Source organism: Ahaetulla prasina, chromosome 15 (genome assembly GCF_028640845.1).
Source record: "Ahaetulla prasina isolate Xishuangbanna chromosome 15, ASM2864084v1, whole genome shotgun sequence".
Classification (NCBI taxonomy): domain Eukaryota; kingdom Metazoa; phylum Chordata; class Lepidosauria; order Squamata; family Colubridae; genus Ahaetulla; species Ahaetulla prasina.
In genome coordinates, this window is record NC_080553.1 from 10,437,993 (window position 1) to 10,460,386 (window position 22,394).

Genomic DNA, 22,394 nt, shown 5'->3' on the forward strand with positions numbered 1-22,394 from the left:
TCCGGGACCAGTGGTGAAATCCAATTTTTTTTACTACCGGTTCTGTGGGCGTGGCTTGGTGGGCGTGGCATGGCTTGGTGGGCGTGGCAGGGGAAGGTTACTGCAAAATGCCCATTTCCACCCCACTCTGGTACCAGCCAGAGGTGGTATTTGCCGGTTCTCCAAACTACTCAAAATTTCCACTACCGGTTCTCCCGAACCTGTCAGAACCTGCTGAATTTCACACCTGCCCCGGACACTGCAACTGTCTTAAAAATGACTCAGTGCCGAAGCGTCTGGATTTTGATCACGTGACCCACGAGGAGGCTGCAATTGTTGTAAGTGTGAAAAACGGTCATGAGTCGCTTTTTTTCATTGCCGTCGTACCTTTGAACGGCCACTAAACGAACTGTGGTAAATTAAGGACTACCTGTATGATTTTTGAGATGGGAATTAAAGATTACCAAGCAACTTCATGCCTGGGCAGGGGGTTGGACTAGAAGACCTCCAAGGTCCCTTCCAACTCTATTATTATTATTATTATTATTATTATTATTATTATTATTATTATTATTATTATTATTATTATTATTATTATTATTATTATTATTAAGTGGAGGCCGGAAGGATCAGGAGTAGATTACCTTGGCTTGCAGCACCCAGTAGGTTTCGGGTTTGAACGACTGGATTTTATCGTGGCGCTCCACGCAAAACCCCAGGGTGGGCGTCTGGCAAGGCCCAAAGGAGATCAGCGAACTGTCTAAATTGCCGTATTTGCCCTGGAAATATTTTGTCTGAAACCTGTAGGAATAAATAGAGAAGGTATTAGAAAATAGAGGAGCAGTGTGTTGCAGCTTCCCAAAAAAAGCCAACACAGTTCTAAATTGCATTAACAGAGGGATAGAATCAAGATCAGATGAAGTTCTAGTATCCCTTCATAATGCCTTGGTAAGGCCCCACTTGGAATACTGCATCCAGGTCTGGTCGCCACACCTTAAAAAAGATGTTGAGACTCTCAAAAGAGTGCAGAGAAGAGCAACAAAAGATGATTAGGGGGCTGGAGGCTAAAACATACGAAGAATGGTTGCAGGAACTGGGTATGTCTAGTCCGATGAAAAGAAGAAGGGCCTCTGGTGGCTCAGCAGACTAAGTCTGTCTGCTATTAATACAGCTGCTTGCAATTACTGCAAGTTCAAGTCCTACCAGGCCCAAGGTTGACTCAGCCTTCCATCCTTTATAAGGTAGGTAAAATGAGGACCCAGATTGTTGGGGGCAATAAAGTTGACTTTGTATATAATATACAAATGGATGAAGACTATTGCTTAACACAGTGTAAGCTGTCCTGAGTCTTCGGAGAAGGGCAGGATATAAATTCAAATAAAAAAAGAAAAAAGAAAATTCTGGACTGCGCGGAGAGGGATAAATTAACGAAATAAAAAAGAAAAGGAAGAGACAGAATACTACCAAGTATGGACTAAATGGTACGATTGTTAGAGAAGAGGAAAAGTAAATATGAATAAATGATGGAGAAGACAAGGTGATAAAGGTATAAAATATTGTAAATGAATAAAACTGGATATAAAGGGACGATAAAGATAAGAAAAGAGGGGGGGGAAATGGGGACTTCATAAAGCAGAAAGTAGGTGGAATGAAACTGACATGTAAATAGAAAACACATATTATGTTTGTTATGTATGTTTGTGTTGTGTTGTTGTAGTAAAAGTTAATCAAAAGAAAAAAGAAAAGAAAGAAAAGAAGGATCAGGGGAGACATGATAGCAGTCTTCCAATATCTCAGGGGCTGCCACAAAGAAGGAGGAGTCAAGCTATTCTCCAAAGCACCTGAAGGCAGGACAAGAAGCAATGGGTGGAAACTAACCAAGGAGAGAAGCAACTTAGAACTAAGGAGAAATTTCCTGACAGTTACAACAATTAATCAGTGGAACAACTTGCCTCCAGAAGTTGTGGACGCTCCAACACTGGAGGCTTTTTAGGAGAGACTGGACAGCCAACTATCTGTAATGGTATTGGGTATCCTGTTCGAGCAGGGGTTGGACTGGAAAACCTTTATGGTCCCTTCCAACTTTTGTTATTCTGGAGGCTAAAACCTTGTCCTCAACATGATCTGCGTGTTGCATTTCAGCTGTGTTGAGGACATTTTTGGTACTTGAGTTCTCCTATTGGGGAAACTGGAGGCCGGAAGGATCAGGAGTAGATCAGAAGTAGAGGTTTAACTGTACTAACAGTATAACAGATTTGAAAGAGGTTGTTGTGGTCCAGCAGCAGTCTGTGGAGCTGGCAGAGGAGTCGGACAGTGAAGCTGCTGGGGAGGACCATGGGCCAATCCTGGACTCTGGGGGGAGGCCCGGCCGAGGGCTCTGCGTCAGAGGCAGAGATGGGGCCAGGGGCATCTAGGAGCGATACGCGGACTCCGGAGCCTCCAGAGGTGGCCAGCAGAGAGCCAGAGGAACAGAAGGACCCTGTTCCTAGTGCACACATGCGAAGAGCTGCCAGAAGGCCAGTAAAGCAAAAAGGACGACTCAGGAGTAAGGCCAGGAGATGACTGGATCCTCCCATAAGGCTTAAAAGAGCAGCAAAGGCTCTCGGGCTCTTTGTAGGAAAGCAACGTTGCTACAATTGTTTCTAGTCGGCATCTCTTGTTTCTGAACTTCATGGGGCTTTGCCAAGAAAAGCCTTTAGCAGGGTGCCAAAGAAGACAAAGGTTTGTGATAAGGCCGAAGGACTTTTTCTGAAAGACTTTGTTTTAATTTGGACTAAGCTGAGAATGAAGTAATTCTCAGTTGTTCTAATAAAATACGTTTGTTTAGGACTGATTGTGTCTGGTAATAACTACTTGGGCCTAGGTCGCAACAGAGGTGCATGGAACGGCCAAACTAGTCGCCCACGAAAGGCCCAGGAAAAATAAGAAGCCAAGATAGGAAATCTGGTTTACAAACCTTGTAAACGCACAGCCGATCCTGAGATCTAACTCTTGTCGTGCGTCCACCGACAGAGCTTCATTGTGGTTGGGTTCACCCAACTGGTTCATGGCGTTGCAAATATCGGTGTCGGTGATGGAGCTGAATTTGGCTCTGTAGATCGTCTTCTCGCCCCCACGAGCTTTATTCATGACAGGGAGGGTTGCATCCAGCACCTAAAACCAAGGAAGCCAAATGTGTGAGGCGCGGGGAGTCCTCGGCTTACGACCACAAACGAGCCCAACATTTCTGTTGCTAAGCAAGGCGTTTCTTGACTTCCGCCTCATGTTATGGCCTTCTCTGCCACTCTTGAGTGAATCAGTGCAGTTATTAAGTGAATCATGTGGCCCTTAAGCGAATCTGGCTCCCCCTCCCATTGACATGGCTTGTTTGAAAGCTGGCTGGGAAGGTCACAAAGGGAAACCACATGACGGCGGATAGCGCAACCCTCATAAATAGGTGCCAGTGCTCAAATGTTGATCATGTGGCCACGGGGATGCTGCAATTGCCGTTAAGTGCGAAAACTGGTCATATGTCACATTTTTTCAGTGCCGTTGTAACTTCGGTCACTAAACGAAGCATCCCCAGGATCATGCGGTCACCCGTAGCAAGTGGCATGCTTTTTTGGATGCACAACCTGGTTAAAAGTCTGTACAGATTCTCCGTCATTCAGGTTCATGGTCATCCCAAAGGTGCTTTTTCAGGAGGCAACTAGACTTTCTTGGTTTTTCTCTTTGAAGATGTTTCACTTCTAACCCAAGAAGCTTCTTCAGCTCTGACTGGATGGTGGGGAATGGAAGGATGTACAGTAGTGGCCAAAATTGTGGGAACCTTTTGGGAAAAGTGTATCTTTGAAGTTTGATGGCTAATAACACCACTTTTTTTTGGGGGGGGGAGTTTCAAGATAATCCTATTCCACTGCTGGAATGGCCTGGGAATAGCCCAGACCTTCACCCAATTGAAAAATCTATGGAGCCGACTAAAGAAACTTGTTAGTCAGAAGCGACCCAGGTATAAAACCCAGTTAATAGAAGCAATCCTTCAATCTTGGTTTCACAGTATAACAGCTGCAGAATTAAAAGATTTCGGTTCACTCCATGGGAAGACGTTGCAAAGCTGTAATTCAAGCTAAAAGTTACTCAAGTAAGGATTAACTGAGGTGGTGATCATTTTTGTATATCTCGTTTTTTCTATGGTGACAATTTTTGTATATCTCGTTTTTTCTACGTGTTTCACTTTTCTTCTTTATATGATAACGGCTATTCTAATAGCAAATCCTTCCTAAAAGTTATTGCATGACATTCTTGATTCAATTATCTTTCCATGAATATATAATTTTATAGTACTCCTCCAAAAAAAAAAAGTGGTGTTATTAGCTATTTTAGAAAATACACTTTTCCCAAAAGGTTTCCACAATTTTGGCCACTGCTGTATATTCCTTGCAGACAGCTGGTCATTTGCATTCTTTTAGGAGGTCGTTGAAGCACTTGGAACAGAGGTATCAAACTCACGTTGTCATGGCAGAGTCAGGTGACGTATGGAGACTTTTCACCCTTCATTAAATAGGGTGTGGGCATGGCCAGTGCATAATGCATCCGGCCCTTGGGCTGGGAGTTTGACAGCCCTGACCTGGAGGTCTATCTGTGTCCTTATAGCTATACAATTTGGGATGAGCACAGTTTGAATGGTGTGGGAGTAGGAATGGATTTCCAGAGGAAAAATTGCAGGCTACAGGAACCAGGAGCACCACTCAAGTGACCCTGAGGACACAGATAAACCTCCAAGTCCTCCAATGACCTAAAGGTAAAGATTCCCCTCACACATACGTGCTAGTCGTTCCTGACTCTAGGGGGCGGTGCTCATCTCTGTTTCAAAGCCGAAGAGCCAGCGCTGTCCGAAGACGTCTCCGTGGTCATGTGGCCGGCATGACTCAACGCCAAAGTTGCACAGAACGCTGTTCCCTTCCCACCAAAGTTGGTCCCTATTTTTCTACTTGCATTTTTTTACGTGTTTTCGAACTGCTAGGTTGGCAGAAGCTGGGACAAGTCACGGGAGCTCACCCCGTTACGTGGCACTAGGGATTGGAACGGCTGAGCCGCCGACTTTTCGATCGACAACGCATCCCACAATGACCTGCTAAAAGGATGCAAATGACCAGCTGTCGGCAAGGAATATAAATCTTTCCACGTCCCACCATCCAGTCCAGAGCTGAAAAAGCTTCTTAGAGCAGAAGCGAAACATCTTCAAAAGAAAAAAAAAACTAGAAAGTCCAGTTGCTTCCTGAAAAAGCATCTTTGGGACAACCAGGTTAAACTGAGGGAAATGTTACCGTTCGATCATGAGACATATACCTCAAAGCATATATTTTCACCTTCCTTGTCGCAATCCAGCCACAGAACAACGTAATCGCAACCTCTCCCTTCCACCTGAAAAAAAAATCAAAGAAAAGATAACATTTAATTCACTGTTCGATGGCCCATCCGGTTTGGTTGCGTGCCAAACTCTTGTGGTCCCGTTTTTGAGAATTTCTACCGATTTAGACAGCTGAATGGGATGGACTCTAGGTCAGCGACCTGCAACCTTTTCGACACCAGGGACCGGTTCCATAGAAAGGTTTTTCCACAGACCGGAGGGGACTTGGTTTCGTGTGCTGCCTGCATAGAACCGTGGAAATAGTGGAAGACTTTAGGAGAAACCCTCCCATACTACCACCTCTTACAATACGAGACACCAACTGCAGAGATCGTCAAATTTCTAGGTTCTACCATATCTCAAGACCTAAAATGGACACCTAACATCAAAAACTTCATCAAAAAAAAAAGGACAACAAAGAATGTTCTTTCTGCACCAACTCAGGAAGCTCAAACTGCCCAAGGATCTACTGATCCAGATTGAGTCTGTCATCTGCACCTCTATAACTATCTGGTTTGGTTCTGCAACCCAACAAGACAGACACAGACTTCAGAGGATCATTAGAACTGCAGAAAAAAACAATACTACCAACCAGCCTTCCATTGAGGGCCTGTATACCGCAGGAGTCAAAAACAGGGCTGTAAAAATATTTACACACCCTTCACATCCTGGACATAAACTGTTTCAACTCCGACCCTCGAAACGACGCTATAGAGCACACCAGAAGAACTAGACACAAGAACAGTTTTTCCTCGAATGCCATCACTCTGCTAAACAAATAATTCCCTCAACACTGTCAAACTATTTACTAAGTCTGCCTTACTATTATTATTAATCTTCTCATCATTCCTATCACCCATCTCCTCCCACTTACGACTCTATGACTGTAACTTTGTTGCTTGTATGATTTATATTATTTCCTAGTATGATTTTATTGCTTATTTGTTTCCTACGACTATCATTAAGTTGTACCTTATGATTCTTGACGAATGTATGTCTTTTTAAGTACACTAAGGGCATATGCACGAAAGACAAATTCCTTGTGTGTCCAATCACACTTGGCCAATAAAGAATTCTTTCTTTCTTTCTTTCTATCTATCTATCTATCTATCTATCTATCTATCTATCTATCTATCTATCTATCTATCTATCTATCATCTATCTATCATCTATCTATCTATCTATCTATCCATCCATCCATCTTCTATCTATCTATCTATCTATCTATCTATCTATCTATCTATCTATCTATCTATCTATCTATCTATCTATCATCTATCTATCTATCTATCTATCTATCTATCTATCTATCTATCTATCTATCTATCTATCTATCTATCTATCTATCTATCTATCTATCTATCTATCTTCAACGGCTTTGTTTGCGCAGACCGGTCTTAAAAGATCAACCTGGCTCTCACAATCAGGTCAATAAATAGTTAAATTTCTAAGCAAAGAGTTAATTACCTGTAAGAATTTCACCATGTTTAGTTTTGGGTTGGCTTCCTTCTTTTCAGTTGGCGCTTTACTAAAGAGTTCAGCGGGATCAACTTTATCCCAGTTGTTGTATTTTCCTAAAAAGGGCGGATAACATCATCATCATCATCATCTTTGAAAGAATTGGGTTGGCACAAAGAGGAGGGAGTCAGCCTATTCCCCAATGTACTAGAAGGCAGGACGAGAAGCAATGGGTGGAAACTCATCCAGGAGAGAAGCAACTTAGAACTAAGGAGAAATTTCCTGACAGTTAGAACAATTAATCAATGGAACTCCAGAAGTTGTAAAAGTTTTTTAAAAAAGACTGGAGAGTCACTTGTCTGAAAGGGTATAGGGTCTTCTGCCTGAGCAGGGGGTTGGACTAGAACAGGGGTCTCCAACCTTGGGAACTTTAAGACTTGTGGACTTCAACTCCCAGAAAGCTTTGCTGGCTGAGGAATTCTGGGAGTTGAAATCCACAAGTGTTAAAGTTGCCAAGGTTGGACTAGAAGACCTCCAAGGTCTTTTCCAACTCTTCTCTCTTCTCTTCTCTTCTCTTCTCTTCTCTTCTCTTCTCTTCTCCTCTCCTCTCCTCTCCCCTCCCCTCCCCTCCCCTCCCCTACTCTACTCTGCTCTGGCTAGTTTTTCATGAAGTCATCATGGATGGCTTTTGATAAACTGAGCTCTGCAGCCTGAGTACATGTAGTCCTTGACTTATGACCATTCATTTAGTGACGCTTCAAAGTTACAACGGCACTGAAAAAAGGGACAGGACGGATTTTTCACACCAACGACCATTGCCACATCCCCATGGTCACATGATCAAAATTCAGATGCTTGGCAAATGGTTCGTACTTACGACAGTTGCAATACGACGGTCAGTTTTTGCAAACTTCAGACAAGCCAAGTCCATGGGGAAGTCAGATTCACTTAACAACCGTGTTACTAGCTTAATCAGTGCAATAATTCACTTAGCAACCGTGGCAAGAAAAGTTGTAAAACGGGGCAAAAGTTAGTTACGAAATGTTTCACTTTGCAACATAAATTTTGGGCTCAATTTGGTCGTAAGTCGAGGACTATCTGTACTAATCTAAAGGGTTGGGATTGACATTCCCTTGAAACTGCTCTGCATTGCATCCTTCTTGCTTTCAATTTACAGCAAAGTGGAAGAAAATAGCCAAGAATGATTATTTTACCTATAAAATCCAGCGTCATCACATGACCACATACTGACGTCATCTTGAAGTGGACGGTTTGTCCAATGAAAGGACCAGTGAATTCATGCACAGAACACGCCCCGTTTAACCCTTTGCGAGACGACATGTTTCCTACAGTGGGGGGAGAGGGGGGCGAACCAACAATATTGCATCACAAAAAAAAAAAGGCCAGATATTACAAACATCCTTTCAAGTTTACAACTTCAAAGAGATCTTTTTAGGAAACAACCAAAATGAAAAAAAAAAGAGAAAGAAATAAGAGCAAACATCAAGTTGTAATATCAAGCATATATCAAGTTACCTTAAAATCAAACCAGAGAACGGTTTCGATTTTAAGGTACATGCCTGGCGGTTATCATTTTATTAATGTTTTGTTTTATTGTACATTCAACGTATTTAATTTTGAAGACAAGCCCAATAATTATAGCAATAGCACTTAAAACTTATGTACCGCTTCACAGTGCTTTTACAGCCCTCTCTAAGCGGTTTACAGAATCAGCCTCTTGCCCCCAACAATCTGGGTCCTCATTTTACCCACCTCGGAAGGATGGAAGGCTGAGTCAACCTTGGGCAGTGAAAATCGAATTCCTGGATATGGCAGAATTAGCCTGCAATACTACATTCTAACTATAGTGCACCACTGACGGAGGGAGGGAGGGAGGGAGGGAGGGAGGGAGGGAGGAAGGAAGGAAGGAAGGAAGGAAGGAAGGAAGGTAACAGACTTATATATCACTTCATAGTGATTTACAGCCCTCTCTAAGTGGTTTACAGAGTCAGCCTCTTGCCCCCAACAATCTGGGTCCTCATTTTACCCACTTTGGAAGGATGGAAGGCTGAGTCAGCCTTGAGCCTGGTGAGATTTGAACTGCTGAACTGCAGCTAGCAGTCAGCTAAAGTAGCCTGCAGTGCTGCACTCTAACCACTGCGCCACCTCGGCCCCTTATTATACTTATATATTGATATTTAATTTGGGTTTTTACGGTTTTAAAATGTTTTTACTATTTTAATAATAATCTATTTTTTAAATTGTAAGCTGCCCAGAGTCATTGACCAAGTTGGACGGCTTTTATTGTGTGATTAGACACACAAGGAATTTGTCTCCAGTGTAGAAACTCTCTCTGCATTACTATTAGTCTTCTCATCGTTCCTATCACCCATCTCTTCCCACTTATGACTGTATAACTGTAACTAGTTGCTGTATCCTAACGATTTATACTGATTGCTTCCTAGTGTGATTCGATTACTTATTTGTACCCTATGACTATCATTAAGTGTTGTACCTTATGTTTCTTGACGAATGTATCTTGTCTTTTTATGTACACTGAGAACATATGCACCAAAGACAAATTCCTTGTGTGTCCAATCACACTTGGCCAATAAAGAATTCAGTTCAATTCAATTCAATTCAATTCAATTCTATTCTATTCTATTCCAGAGTAATAATACTGTAATCATAATAATAATGCCAATAAGAAAAGATAATAGAAAAGATGAGAAGGATAATACAGCCATCCTACATGGGTAAACAGACCTTATACTAATATACTATCAATATACTTAGACATTATATTTAATTCAGATGAATGAATGAATGCATGAGTGGGTGAGTGAATAATGCTTGGAATATTGACATTTAAAATTGTAATTAATATTAACAGAATATCCTCTTTTTTTCCAAACCTCTTGAAAGGATTTTGGCGATGGACTGAGCCAGAGAAGGCTTCTCAGCTACCATAAGGACTATCTTCATCTTCAGATAATGGTGATGAAGACCTTCAAATGGAAAGAAAATACTTCAGCCTAAACGAGAGAAAAAAAATAACATTAGAATAGAATAGAATGTATTTTTTTTTTATTGGCCAAGTGTGATTGGACACACAAGGAATTTGTCTTGGTGCATATGCTCTCAGTGTGCATAAAAGAAAAGATACATTCATCAAGAATCATAAAGGTACACTTAATGAACACTAATCCTTTTTTTAAAAAAAATGCAAAAAAAATTATTCTCAGTACATGTGTTGTTATATTATTACTACTGTTATTAGTTGATGTGTTAATATTTATTACTATTTTCTATTTGGCCTTTTTTCCTGTTTTTCTTATAAATGGTATGCCCTGACAATAATAATCATTTTATTATTACTGTTATTAGTTCATGTGTTAATATTGGTATTAAATATAATATTACTAATATTTTTTACATGACGTTTTCGTTCCTTCAGCTTTCTGCTTTATACATTCCCCTTTTCCCTTCTTTTTTTACTATCTTTGACTTTATTGTCCCTTTACATCTAGTTTCGTTTATTTACAATATTTTACATATTTGTTATCGTCTCTTCTTCATCCTTTATTTCTATTTAGTTTTCCTATTCTCTAACCACTTGTACTATTTTACTATTTTCTATTTGGCCTTCTTTTTCCGTTTTTCTTGTAAATGGTATACGCTGTATTCAAAAATAAAGATATACATATATATAATTGATATAGAAAAAAAACGGTTAAAAGGAGAGAGAAAAATAAGATGCCAATCACTCCACAGGAAAAAAAGGGGGCATTTCTACATTTTCTTTCTTTTTTTTTATCCTTCTTTCTTTCTCCCGCTTACTCTTTTAAATAGTATAGATCGGGGTCACCAACCTTTCAGACCTCAGGGACCACCAAATTCATAATTTTAAATCCCGCGGACCACTAATATGATTTTTTTAAAAAGATAAATAGTATTTAGTGCAATATAAAAAAATGCAAATAATTTTTCCGTGGACCACCAAAATTTTTCTCACGGGCCACCGGTGGGTCCACGGTGACCACTGGTTGGTCACCAATGTATAGATTGTAAAACCCTCATCAATAAGGTTTTTATTGATTGATCAGCCGGAGATCAAACCTGAGCAACAGTCAGAGCCAGATTTAAATTCCGCAAGAACAGCTCTCTCTCTCTCTCTCTCTCTCCCCCACTTCCACCCCCACGGCCTCACCTGATCTGCCCCGCTCGCGGGGGACGCGTGTCACTCGTGGGAAAGCCAACCAACCGGTCGTGGGAAAGGTGAACAAGCTTGCTCGCTCGCTCGCTCACCTCCCTGCAGCGTGCAAGGGCAGGTGCGTGCAATTGAAGGCGGCTCCCCGCCGGATTGGGAGCCCCCCTCCCCAGCCCGCGAAGGGCATCCCCGCCTGCTTTGCTCCGCTGGGTCGCTGCACGCCGGCGAGGCGGACCCGAGAAGCGGGTTGAGGAGGCGGAGGAGGAGGCGGAGGAGAAGGAAGAGGAGGTGGCCTCCGACGCCGCCTTCCCCGCCGCTTCTACTGCCGGGTCAGCCGAAGCCAGCGCCGCCTCCGCCGCTTTCTTTTCCCATAGCCGGGCCGGGGATGCTCTCCGGCTCCTGTTATCCCTCCTGGCGGCTGGTCCTCTGCGCGCGTTGCCATGGAGACGCAGCAGCATCCTTTCGCCCGGCCAGCGGAGCCTCCGATTCCCTTTCTTCTTTTATTTCTCACCTGGAAAGGGCGCCTGCAATTAAAGGGGGGGGGAGGGGTTTGTGAGATTGGCGGCAAACAAATGTTGTTGCTGTTGTTGTTACATTATAAACTTTATTCGTTAAACATGAAACTCAAGTCAACTGAGCATTTAAAAATGTATCACAAATACCATTGACTGGTGCTAATGGTTGATACGGTTTGTTTTTGTTGTTGTTGTTGTTATTATTCATTTTATACATGAAACTCTTATTATTATTTATTTTATACATGAACATTCAAAAAGGCATCACAAATACCATTGACTGGTGCTAATGGTTGATACAGGTTATTATTATTATTATTATTATTATTATTATTATTATTATTATTATTATTATTATTATTATTATTATATTATTATTATTATTATTTACTTTATTCATGTAACATGAAACTCAATCAACTGACCTTTCAAAAACGCATCACAAATATCATTGACTGGTGCTAATGGTTGATACCAGGTTGCTGCCAGCGTCCTAGGTATCAACCAAGTACCTTCTTAAGATGTACGATGTTCCAAGTAGCACGGTTTTTTGCAGTTCTGCTGGTGTTATTGCAGGAAGCTGCAATTTGTTGATGTATCTTATAAAATTCTTGGACATGGGACCAAGTGCCCCGATGACAATGGGTATCACTGTCACATGTTTTATCCATAGCCGTGTAGTAGACACAAGAACAGTTTTTTCCCGAACACCATCACTATTAAACAAATAATTCCCTCAACACTGTCAAACTAGTTACTAAGTGTGCATTACTATTAATCTTCTCATCGTTCCTATCACCCATCTCCTTCCACTTATGACTACATGACTGTAACCTTGTTGCATGTATCCTTAGGATTTATATTGACTGTTTCCTAATATGATTTGATTGCTTATTTGTTCCCTATGACTATCACTAAGTGTTGTACCTTATGATTCTTGACGAATGTATCTTGTTTTATGTACACTGAGAGAGTATGCACCAAGACACAATCACACTTGGCCAATGAAGAATTGTATTCTATTCTAGTTAACAAAATTTGGTATTTAAATCTTTTGATACCGTATATTTATGAATCATTTAATGGAGCGCATCGAATAGGTAAGAAAATTGTCCCTTTCTTTGTAACCTGGTCATGAAGGAAGGAAAATAGTAGAAAAAGAAAAATAATTAAATTCTGTTATTTTTAGCCAGTTTATGGCTTAGGACCGAGGTATTTGCGAGACTGCCTTCTGCCACCGATTGCCTCCCAACGACCTGTGCGCTCCCACAGAGCGGGCCTCCTCAGGGTGCCGTCGACCAAACAATGTAGGTTGGCGGCCCCCAGGGGGAGGGCCTTCTCTGTGGCGGCACCAGCCCTATGGAATGAGTTACCTCCGGGGTTACGCCAACTCCCCAACCTCCGGGCCTTCAAGCGTCAACTAAAAACTTTATTATTTCACCGAGTGGGACTAGCCTAAGAATGTATTTTAGCGAAATTTTAATGGGTTTTTAATCGGTCTTCGACCGTTTTAGTGATTCGGCCACTAAATATTTGTTTTTAAATTGTTTTTAAATAGTGTTTATTTATTATATTTATATCATAGTGTTATGTGTATTTTAATATTGGCTGTACACCACCCTGAGTCCTTCGGGAGATGGTGCGGTATAAAAATGTAATTAAAAATAAATAAATAAATAAATATAACCTGTAGTCAAATACAAAAACAGTTTTACACATTGTTTTCGTAGTCCACAAGAGGGCAGTAGAAGAGCATACATATGGGAGGTTTTAGGCGCTATTAAGTTAAGTACTTGAATTTCCCTTACCTAACCCACATGTACTCATTCTTGTGTAATTGTACCGTTGCTTTGGAATGTAGAAAAGAATTAGTTTAAACCCAGAAGATTTCCTTGTAACCTTTTATTGGAAAGTGATTTTAAAAAAAGCAGATCCGGACAATGAACCCTCTCCTTGCTCCCAAAGACTGAACCTTAAACTTCCTCAAATAAACAAGCTTTAACAAAAATGAACATCCCTGTTAATAAAAAGAAGAATAACAGAGTCGGAAGGGACCTCGGAGGTCTTCTAGTCCAACCTGTTGCTCAAGCAGGAAGCCCTATACCAGGGGTCAGCAACCTGGAGTGGAGCCACATGGAGCCACTCTGGAGCCACATGGAGCACACATGAACACATCAATTGTGTTGTAAATGTTGTACCTTGATGAACGTATCTTTTCTTTTATGTACACTGAGAGCATATGCACCAAGACAAATTCCTTGTGTGTCCAATCACACTTGGCCAATAAAAATTCTATTCTATTCTATTCTATTCTATTCTATTTCACCCCTCTGCTACGGCTCCCTGTCACTCAAAATATGCATCACAACTGCCAATGTGCGATACCCGCCGGCATATGATTATTGAGCTTTTCAACCCCCGGTAGCCCAACCATGGATAAATCCAAGAAAAGAGAAGTTTCAGAAGAAACAGAATGTTTAATTTGACTACACATGCTAGTTTTGTGGCTGCTCAGGAAATAAGTCAGGCACGGGAAGGGCTTTGTGGCTCCCGGTGTTTTCTTTTCTGTGGGAAACGGGTCCAAATGGCTCTTTGAGTGTTTAAGGTTGCAGACTCCCTGCATTTCAGACAAGTGGTTGTCCAATCTCTTTTTTTAAAAAAAATTCCAGTGTTGGAGCATCCACAACATCTGGAGGCCAATCCAGTAATTATTATTATGATTGGTTATATTTATGCAGATGTTTCATGACCCCCAAACTAGGTAGCATCATCGGTGCTAGTAAGGAGTGGGGTTTGGTGCAGGTTTCTAGCCCGGATCATGTTACATAGTTTGGGGGTCATGAAACGGCTGCAAGAAGTCAACCAAGTTCAGAGAGCACCAAGGACCTCACAATCCTCCTCCTTCTCCCCCACCCTTCTCCTCCACTCCACAAACCCCACTCCTTTACAGCACTGATTATGTTACCTAGTTGGGTAAGGAAACGTCTGCAAGGAAACAAACAGGCTCAGAGAGCACCAAGAACCCCACAATCCCCCCCCTCCTCCTAGCACTGAAGATGTTACCTAGTTGGGTAATAAAACGTCTACAAGGAAACAATCAATGGCGAACCTATGGCACGCATGCCACTTGTGGCACGCGGAGCCATATCAGTAGGCAGGCAAGCGTTGCCCTAGTTCAGCTCCAGAACATATACGCGCAGCAGCCAGTTGATTTTCGTGCCTTATGGGCCCACCGGAAGTCGGGAAACAGGCTGTTTCTAGCCTCCGTGGGGGAGGGGGGGAAGGCTCTGGAGAAAGGCTCTGGAGCCTGGGGAGAGCAAAAAAAACAAGCCTTCCGGTCTCACCAGAAGTCGAGAAATGGGCCGTTTCCGGCCTCCGGAGGGCCTCAGGGACGGTCGGGAAGGCCGTTTTTTGCCCTCCCCAGGCTCCTAGAAAGGTTCTGGAGTCTGGGAAGGATGAAAAACAAGTCTACCAGGCCCACTGTGCCATCGTGTGCCAAAAGCAGGGGTTGCGCAGTGGGGGGGGGGTCGCGCACGCATGCAGGGGCGCACTAAATTATGGGTATGGGCATGCGCACACGATCTCCCCGTGCTCCCCCGCTTTTGGCACGCAACGCCAAAAAGGTTCGCCCTCACTGGCCTATAATATCCTTCCATCCATCGACTAGATTGTTGTCCGCCCTGAACCAGGGCAATGGGACAGGAATTCCAGTTCTCCTTCAATCCGGGCGATTTAAATGCAAACCGTTTGCTTCCCGAGAATCTTCTTTCTCTCAGGGAAGTCCGTTGGCTTTTGGTGAAACTTTAATTCCCGCTATGTAAATCCCAAAAGACAAAGCCTGGAGGGTCGGAGTTGTGGGGGGGGGGGGAGGGATGGCAATCTCTGCTCCAATCGTGGCATGTGGAGAATGCACCGAGCTTTGCCGGCTGCGCTCACGCAAACGACATTCTCCACATGCCAATCAGGTCCCAAAAAAAAAAAATTGGCCGTAACTGGTTTATGGCCTCAAATAGTTTACCGGTGCAAGCCGAGCCCTGTTGGCCTGTCGGATGGGACGGAGTTCAGAAGGAGGATTGGAATTCTTTCTGCAGATGGAGGGCCTTCTCCCAGGCGTTGGGAGCCCCAGATGGTGCCTCTCTATCTTTGCCAACATATTTTTTTTTGCCCCCATTCAAAATCCTGTGGGGAGGTAAGGGGCTGATTCGGGGTGGGGTGGGGTTGTAAAGTTAACAAGAGGGAATTATTTTAAGCAACCTCCTTTCTGGGTAGAAAACGTCTCCTTTTAGAAACCCGATTCGGCCTTTCCAGCGGTGCTGAAAGTTTTCTCTTTTATTTATTTTGCAATTCTACCATTTGATACTAAAGAAACTACTTGAAGGGTGGAGAGAAATTGTCGACATTCTGCTTAACAATTAATTCCCACAACACTGTCAAATAATTTATTAAGACTGTGTTACTATTATTCTTCTCTCTTTTTTTTGTTGTTGTTAATTTCAAAGTCGTGTCCAATCCATCGCGACCCCATGGACAACGTTCCTCCAGGCCTTCCTAACCCTAACCCTACCATCCTCCGGAGTCCATTTAAACTCACACCGACTGCTTTGGTGACTACATCCAGCCACCTCGTTCTCTGCCGTCCCATTTTTCTTTTGCCCTCAATCTCTCCCAGCATTAGGCTCTTCTCCAGGGAGTCCTTCCTTCTCATTAGGTGGCCAAAGGATTTGAGTTTCCTCTTCAGGATCTGGCCTTCTAAAGAGCAGTCAGGGTTGATCTCCTCTAGGACTGACCGGTTTGATCGCCTTGCAGTCCAAGGGACTGGCAGGAGTCTTCTCCAGCACCAGAGTTCAAAGGCCTCCATTCTTCTCCACCCCATTAATCTTTATAAATTGCCCTCCACTTTTAAGTCCATAAAGTTCTCTTGCTACCTCTGACAGAAACCAGCCATTCCTTCAAGACCCTTCAACACCAGAGATCTTACTTGGGAGTAATCACCCACCCACCCCTTCACCCTACAAGAGAGACCCCTGACACCCCCCCCAACCAGAAAGAATAGAATAGAATAGAATAGAATAGAATAGAAGAATAGCAATAGAATAGAATAGAATAGAATAGAATAGAATAGAATAGAATAGAATAGAATAGAATAGAAGAATAGCAATAGAATAGAATAGAATAGAATAGAATAGAATAGAAGAATAGCAATAGAATAGAATAGAATAGAATAGAATAGAATAGAATAGAATAGAATAGAATAGAAGAATAGCAATAGAATAGAATAGAATAGAATAGAATAGAATAGAATAGAATAGAATAGAATAGAATAGAATAGAATAGAATTATTTATTGGCCAAGTGTGATTGGACACCCAAGGAATTGGTCTTTGGTGCATACACTCTCAGTGTACATACAGAAAAAATAAAATTATTTGTCAAGAATCACAAGGCACAACATTTAGTGATAGTCATAGGGAACAAATAAGCAATCGAATCATACTAGGAAACAATCAATATAAATTGTAAGGATACAGCAATGAAGTGACAGTCATGCAGTCATAAGTGGAAGGAGATGGGTGATGGGAACGATGAGAAAATTAATAGTAGTGCAGATTTAGTGAATAGTTTGACAGTGTTGAGGGAATTATTTATTTATCAGAGTGATGGCCTTCGGGGGAAAAACTGTTCTTGTGTCTAGTAGTTCTATAGTGTCGTTTTGAGGGTAGGAGTTGAAACAGTTTATGTCCAGGATGCGAGGGGTCTGTAAATATTTTCACAGCCCTCTTTTTGACTCGTGCAGTATACAGGTCCTCAATGGAAGGCAGGTTGGTAGCCATTGTTTTTTTCTGCAGTTCTAATTATCCTCTGAAGTCTGTGTCTGTCTTGTTGGGTTGCAGAACCAAACCAGACAGTTATGGAAATGCAGATGACAAGACTCAAGAATTCCTCTGCAGAACTGGATCAGCAGCTCTTGGGTTTTCCCTGATTAACACCAGTGTGGTCTGCTGGCCATTTCAGGCTAACCTTTGCACCGACTTTGAAAAGTGCAAGGAAGAGAAGGCAGGGTGGTGGGTCTCTCTCTCTCTCTCTCTCTCTGTGCATCTCTCTCTCTCTCTCTTTGTCCCCCTCCTCTCTTTTCCCTCCTATTCATCCCGGCTGCCTTCGTGTCAATAGGAAATGTAGCTTCGATTCCCTAATTGGAACTGACAGGCATTGCTTGCTCCTTGTCCTCTGCGACCTCCTGACTTGGGGGCGAAAGGCTGGGTGTTCCTGACCCTCGGGATCTTATCTTCCAAGATTCCTTTCCTGGGCACATCTGTTGGAATCCATCTGGAGTCCATCTTCAAAAGCTCACCTTTGACCAAGGCCGGCTCGGTTTAGCTCTGTTTGTTTACAAGCCAGCTTCTCCGCTCCTTTCCCTCCCACCCCCTGAATTCTCTTCTCCCCCCTCGCCCCCCCCCTGCCCCCCACCTTCCCCCCCTACCCAATGGTTTGATGGATTCTTTTTTGGGCAGCCCCACCCACAAGTAAATTGGGGCGGGGGGGGGGGGAGGAGAGAGAGAAAGATTACCCTTTATTTATTTGCTTACCTTTTCCAGCTGCACGGGGATGATGGGGGGGGTGGCTTCCTTCCAATCAAAGCCCTGTGAAATATCATTCCCACCCTCCAGGCTGAAAAAAAGCAATTGATGTTTTGCCCCCCCCCCCAAAAAAAAATCACATTCAACATAAAATGCCTTAACAGGCAAGAGTTGAAAAGGAGGGTCATAAATGACAAAACCCGTATTCCAAATTTTACTTTGTGTTGAATGTGATATTTATTTATTTATTTATTTATTGCGTGTAAAAAGGATCTCACCTTTTTAAAAGTTGAGTTCACGGAGGGAGCAAAACAGAACAAAAGCTTTGGAAGGGACCTTGAAAGGTCTTCTAGTCCAACCCTCTGCTCAAGCAGGAGACCCTACACCACATAAATCAATCAATCGATCAATCAATCAATCAGGATAGAACTGGAAGGGACCTTGGAGGTCTTCTAGTCCAACTCCCTACTCAATCAGGAGACTATATACAACTTCAGATGAATGACTGTCCAATCTCTTAAAAACCTAACAACTTTTAGAGGCGAGCCATTCCACCTTTTAATTGTTCTCACTGTCAGGAAATTGTTTCATGTCCTGCCTTCAGGTGCTTTGGAGAATAAGTTGACCCCCCTCTTCCTTTTGGCAGCTCCTCAAATACCGGATGACTATCATATTATCACCCCCTAGTCCTTCTCTTCTGAACTTTTACAAAATACAGAATGAAAGATTTGGAAGGGACCTTGGAGGTCTTCTAGTCCAGCCCGCAGCTCGAACAGGAGACCCTATACCATTTCAGACAAATGGCTGCCCAGTCTCTTCTTAAAAACCTCCAGCGATGGAGCACCCATAACTTCTGGAGGCAAGCTGTTCCACTGATGGGTGCCACTTTCTGGGTCTGAAAAAACCCCAGCATGGATACCTTATACCTGCAACGTTTATTGAAACAATTTAAGAGCCAGAAGGTTACCAAATGCTGGAATTGGTCACCATTCAATATTTGAAGGGCTGCCATAAAGAAGATAGGACCCATTTTCCAAAGCCCCAGAAGGCAACACAAGACACAATGGATGGAAACTAAACAATTGCTACAACCCTGCCTTCCATTGAGGGCCTGTATACAGCACGAGTCAAAAAGAGGGCTGTGAAAATATTTACAGACCCCTGGATCCTGAACATAAACTATTTCAACTCCTACCCTCAAAAAGACGCTACAGAGCACTGCACACTAGAACAACTAGACACAAGGACAGTTTTCTCCCAAACGCCATCACTCTGCTAAACAAATAATTCCCTCAACACTGTCAAACTATTCACTAAGTCTTCACTACTATTAAACTTCTCATCGTTCCTATCACCCATCTCCTTCCACTTATAACTGTATGACTGTAACTTTGTTGCTTGTATCCTTATGATTCATATTGATATTGATTGTTTCCTGATTGCTTATTTGTACCCTATGACTATCATTAAGTGTTGTACCTTGTGATTCTTGATGAAGGTATCTTTTCTTTTTATGTACTCTGAGAGCATATGCACCAAGACAAATTCCTTGTGTGTCCAATCACACTTGGCCAATAAAAAATTCTATTCTATTCTATTCTATTCTATTCTATTCTATTCTATTCTATTCTATTCTATTCTATTCTATTCTAATCAAGGCGAGAAGCAACCTGGAATTAAGGAGAAACTTCTTAAGTGTGAGAACAATTAACAGTGGAACGGCTTGCCACCAGACGTTTTGGGTGCTCCATCACCGGAGGCTTTCAAGAAGAGATTAGATAGCCATTTATCCGAGATGGAATAGAAGTTCCTGCTCTGAGCAGGGGGTTGGGCTAGAAGACCTCCAAGGTCCCTTCCAACTCTGTTATTCTCTGCTCTTGTGCAGTGCTGATTGAAACAATTTAAGAGCCAGAAGGTTACCAAATATTGGAAATTTGTCAACATTCAACCCTTTGGCCAGATTTAAATCACCCCATTTCCAATCCTCTCTTTCTTTCCCCCCCTCTCTCCTTTAGCTGTCAAGGCGGTGAAATTAACTATTATTGACAGCTGGGTCAATCCAGAGGATCACATCTGGAAGTTCAGAGGACGAGTGAGGAAAATTCAAAACCTGGCACATAATTGGTCAGACCGGGGGACAATTTCCCAGTAAAATACCACCATCCACAAGAGGAAACTCTACCTATGAACTGAACTATTCATAGGACGATGTGTGTGTGTGTGTGTGTGTGTGTGTGTGTGTGTGTGTGTGTGTACAACATGTAAAATAGAACAGAATAGAACAGAATTTTTTTATTGGCCAAGTGTGATTGGACACACAAGGAATTTGTCTTCGGTGCATAAGGTCTCAGTGTACATCAAAGAATTCTAAGGTACAACACTTAATGATAGTCATAGGCTACAAATAAGCAACCAGGAACCAATCAATATCAATATAGATCGTAAGAATACAAGCAACAAAGTTACAGTCATACAGTCGTAAGTGGGAGGAGATGGGTGATGGGAACGATGAGAAGATTAATAGTAGCGCAGATTTAGCAAATAGTTTGACAGTGTTGAGGGAATTATTTGTTTAGTGTTCAGGAAGAAACTGTCCTTGTGTCTAGTTGTTCTGGTGTGCAGTGTTCTGTACCATTGTTTTTGAGGGTAGGAGTTGAAATAATTTATGTCCAGAATGCGAGGGGTCTGTAAATATTTTCACAGCCCTCTTTTTGACTCCTGCAGTATACAGATCCTCAATGGAAGGCAGGTTGGTAGCCATTGTTTTTTTTCTGCAATTCTAATGATCCTCTGAAGTCTGTGTCTGTCTTGTTGGGTTGCAGAACCGAACCGGACAGTTATGGAGATGCAGATGACAGACTCAAGAATTCCTCTGCAGAACTGGATCAGCAATAATCAAACAAGGACCTACATTTGGGCAGGAAGGGAATGTCCCTATTTCCCCCCCGAAATTTTGCACTCAGGGATCTTTGCAGCCAGATGGGATCTTGCCAAAACGATAAAGATGTGTCATGATATTGCAATGCGAGCTCTGCACGGTTGTGCGCCGGTGTGGGTTGCTGCAACACGCACACCGACGAGGCAGAATTCTCAGGGTGACAGATGGATGCAAATTTGTCATCTCTCACCCTTTTCTACTCTGGGAGACGCCCAGGACTGGATTTCTCTTTCTTTTTTTTTTTCTGTCCATATTAGGTCTTCAACTTGGCTTGACAAAATACAAGTTATGTTAGCATCGTGTTATGCTGACACAATCAGTTATGATTTGGGCTTCGTACAGTCACCTGGTTCACAACATGTCAAAAGAAGCTGCCTTACTGAAGGCCTGGCTACAGGAAAGGGTTGCCTTCCAGTTTGTAAGCCAGCTGAAATCTGCACCGGTAGACCTTGGCTTACAACAACAGATTTAGTGACCGCTCGAAGTTACAGTGGCAGCAACGTGGTCAAAACCATAGACGCTTGGCAACTGACTCGTATTTATGACGGTTGCAGTGTCCCAGGGTCTCTGGTGACCTTCTGACAAACAAAGTTCATGGGAGAGCTAGCTTCACTTAACAACCATGTTTCTAATTTAACAACTGTGGGGATTCACTTAGCAACTACCGCAAGAAAGGTCATAAAATGGGACAAAAACCCTAACCCTTTCCTTTCTTCTTCCCTTCCCTTTCTTCCTCCTTTCCTTTCTCCTTCCCTTCCCTTCCCTTCGCTCTCTTCTTTCCCTTCCCTTCCCTTCCTTTCCCTCCCTCCCTTTCCTTCCTTCCTTCCCTTCCTTTCCCTCCTTCCCTTTCCTCCTTCCCTTCCCTTTCCCTTTCTTCCTTCCCTTCCCTTCCCTTCCCTTCCTTTCCTTTCTTTCTTTCCTTTCCTTTCCCTCCTTCCCTTCCCTTCCCTTCCCTTCCCTTCCCTTCCCTTTTCATCAACTTTGGATCTGCCCTCGGTTCAGTGGCTAGGTTTCCATTTTCATAAACTCCTACATTTCCTCCTCTGTTCTTCCAAAGAGGTTGTTTTTTTTTTTAAATAATCTTAAATGAAAAACAAACAAATACTCCCCCCAACACACACACACACACACCCGGGAGAAGCATTGCGGAGCAGTGCCTGTCTGAAAAGACAACTAACTAATTTATTATCACAGGGGCTTTTGGGGGACCATTGTTGGGGTGGATAACCCAAGTTTCGAGGGAAAAGAATTTCTCAACGAGGAAGAGGCATTCTATCATAAGGAACACAGGAGAGTTAGCCACAGTCTATTTCTTCCTTCCTTTTCTTTTT

The 22,394-nt window shown here is 42.6% G+C and overlaps 1 protein-coding gene across 2 annotated transcripts in view; it reads right to left on the reverse strand.

Annotated features, from left to right (window-relative positions):
* The window catches only part of TOP3B (DNA topoisomerase III beta), a 30,226-nt gene extending 18,945 nt beyond the window's left edge, over positions 1–11,281 (reverse strand). The window contains exons 1-7 of one of the 2 annotated variants that reach the window (XM_058158636.1): positions 11,037–11,281; positions 9,742–9,861; positions 8,041–8,172; positions 6,836–6,942; positions 5,308–5,382; positions 2,936–3,132; positions 624–780 (exon numbers count right to left, since the gene is read on the reverse strand). In XM_058158636.1, coding sequence (XP_058014619.1) covers positions 624–780; positions 2,936–3,132; positions 5,308–5,382; positions 6,836–6,942; positions 8,041–8,172; positions 9,742–9,811 — 738 coding nt within the window. In that variant the 5' untranslated portion in view covers positions 9,812–9,861; positions 11,037–11,281. The remainder of the gene's footprint in view (positions 1–623; positions 781–2,935; positions 3,133–5,307; positions 5,383–6,835; positions 6,943–8,040; positions 8,173–9,741; positions 9,862–11,036) is intronic. The other variant, XM_058158637.1, reaches the window with a different exon arrangement.
* Positions 11,282–22,394: the final 11,113 nt, after the last annotated feature.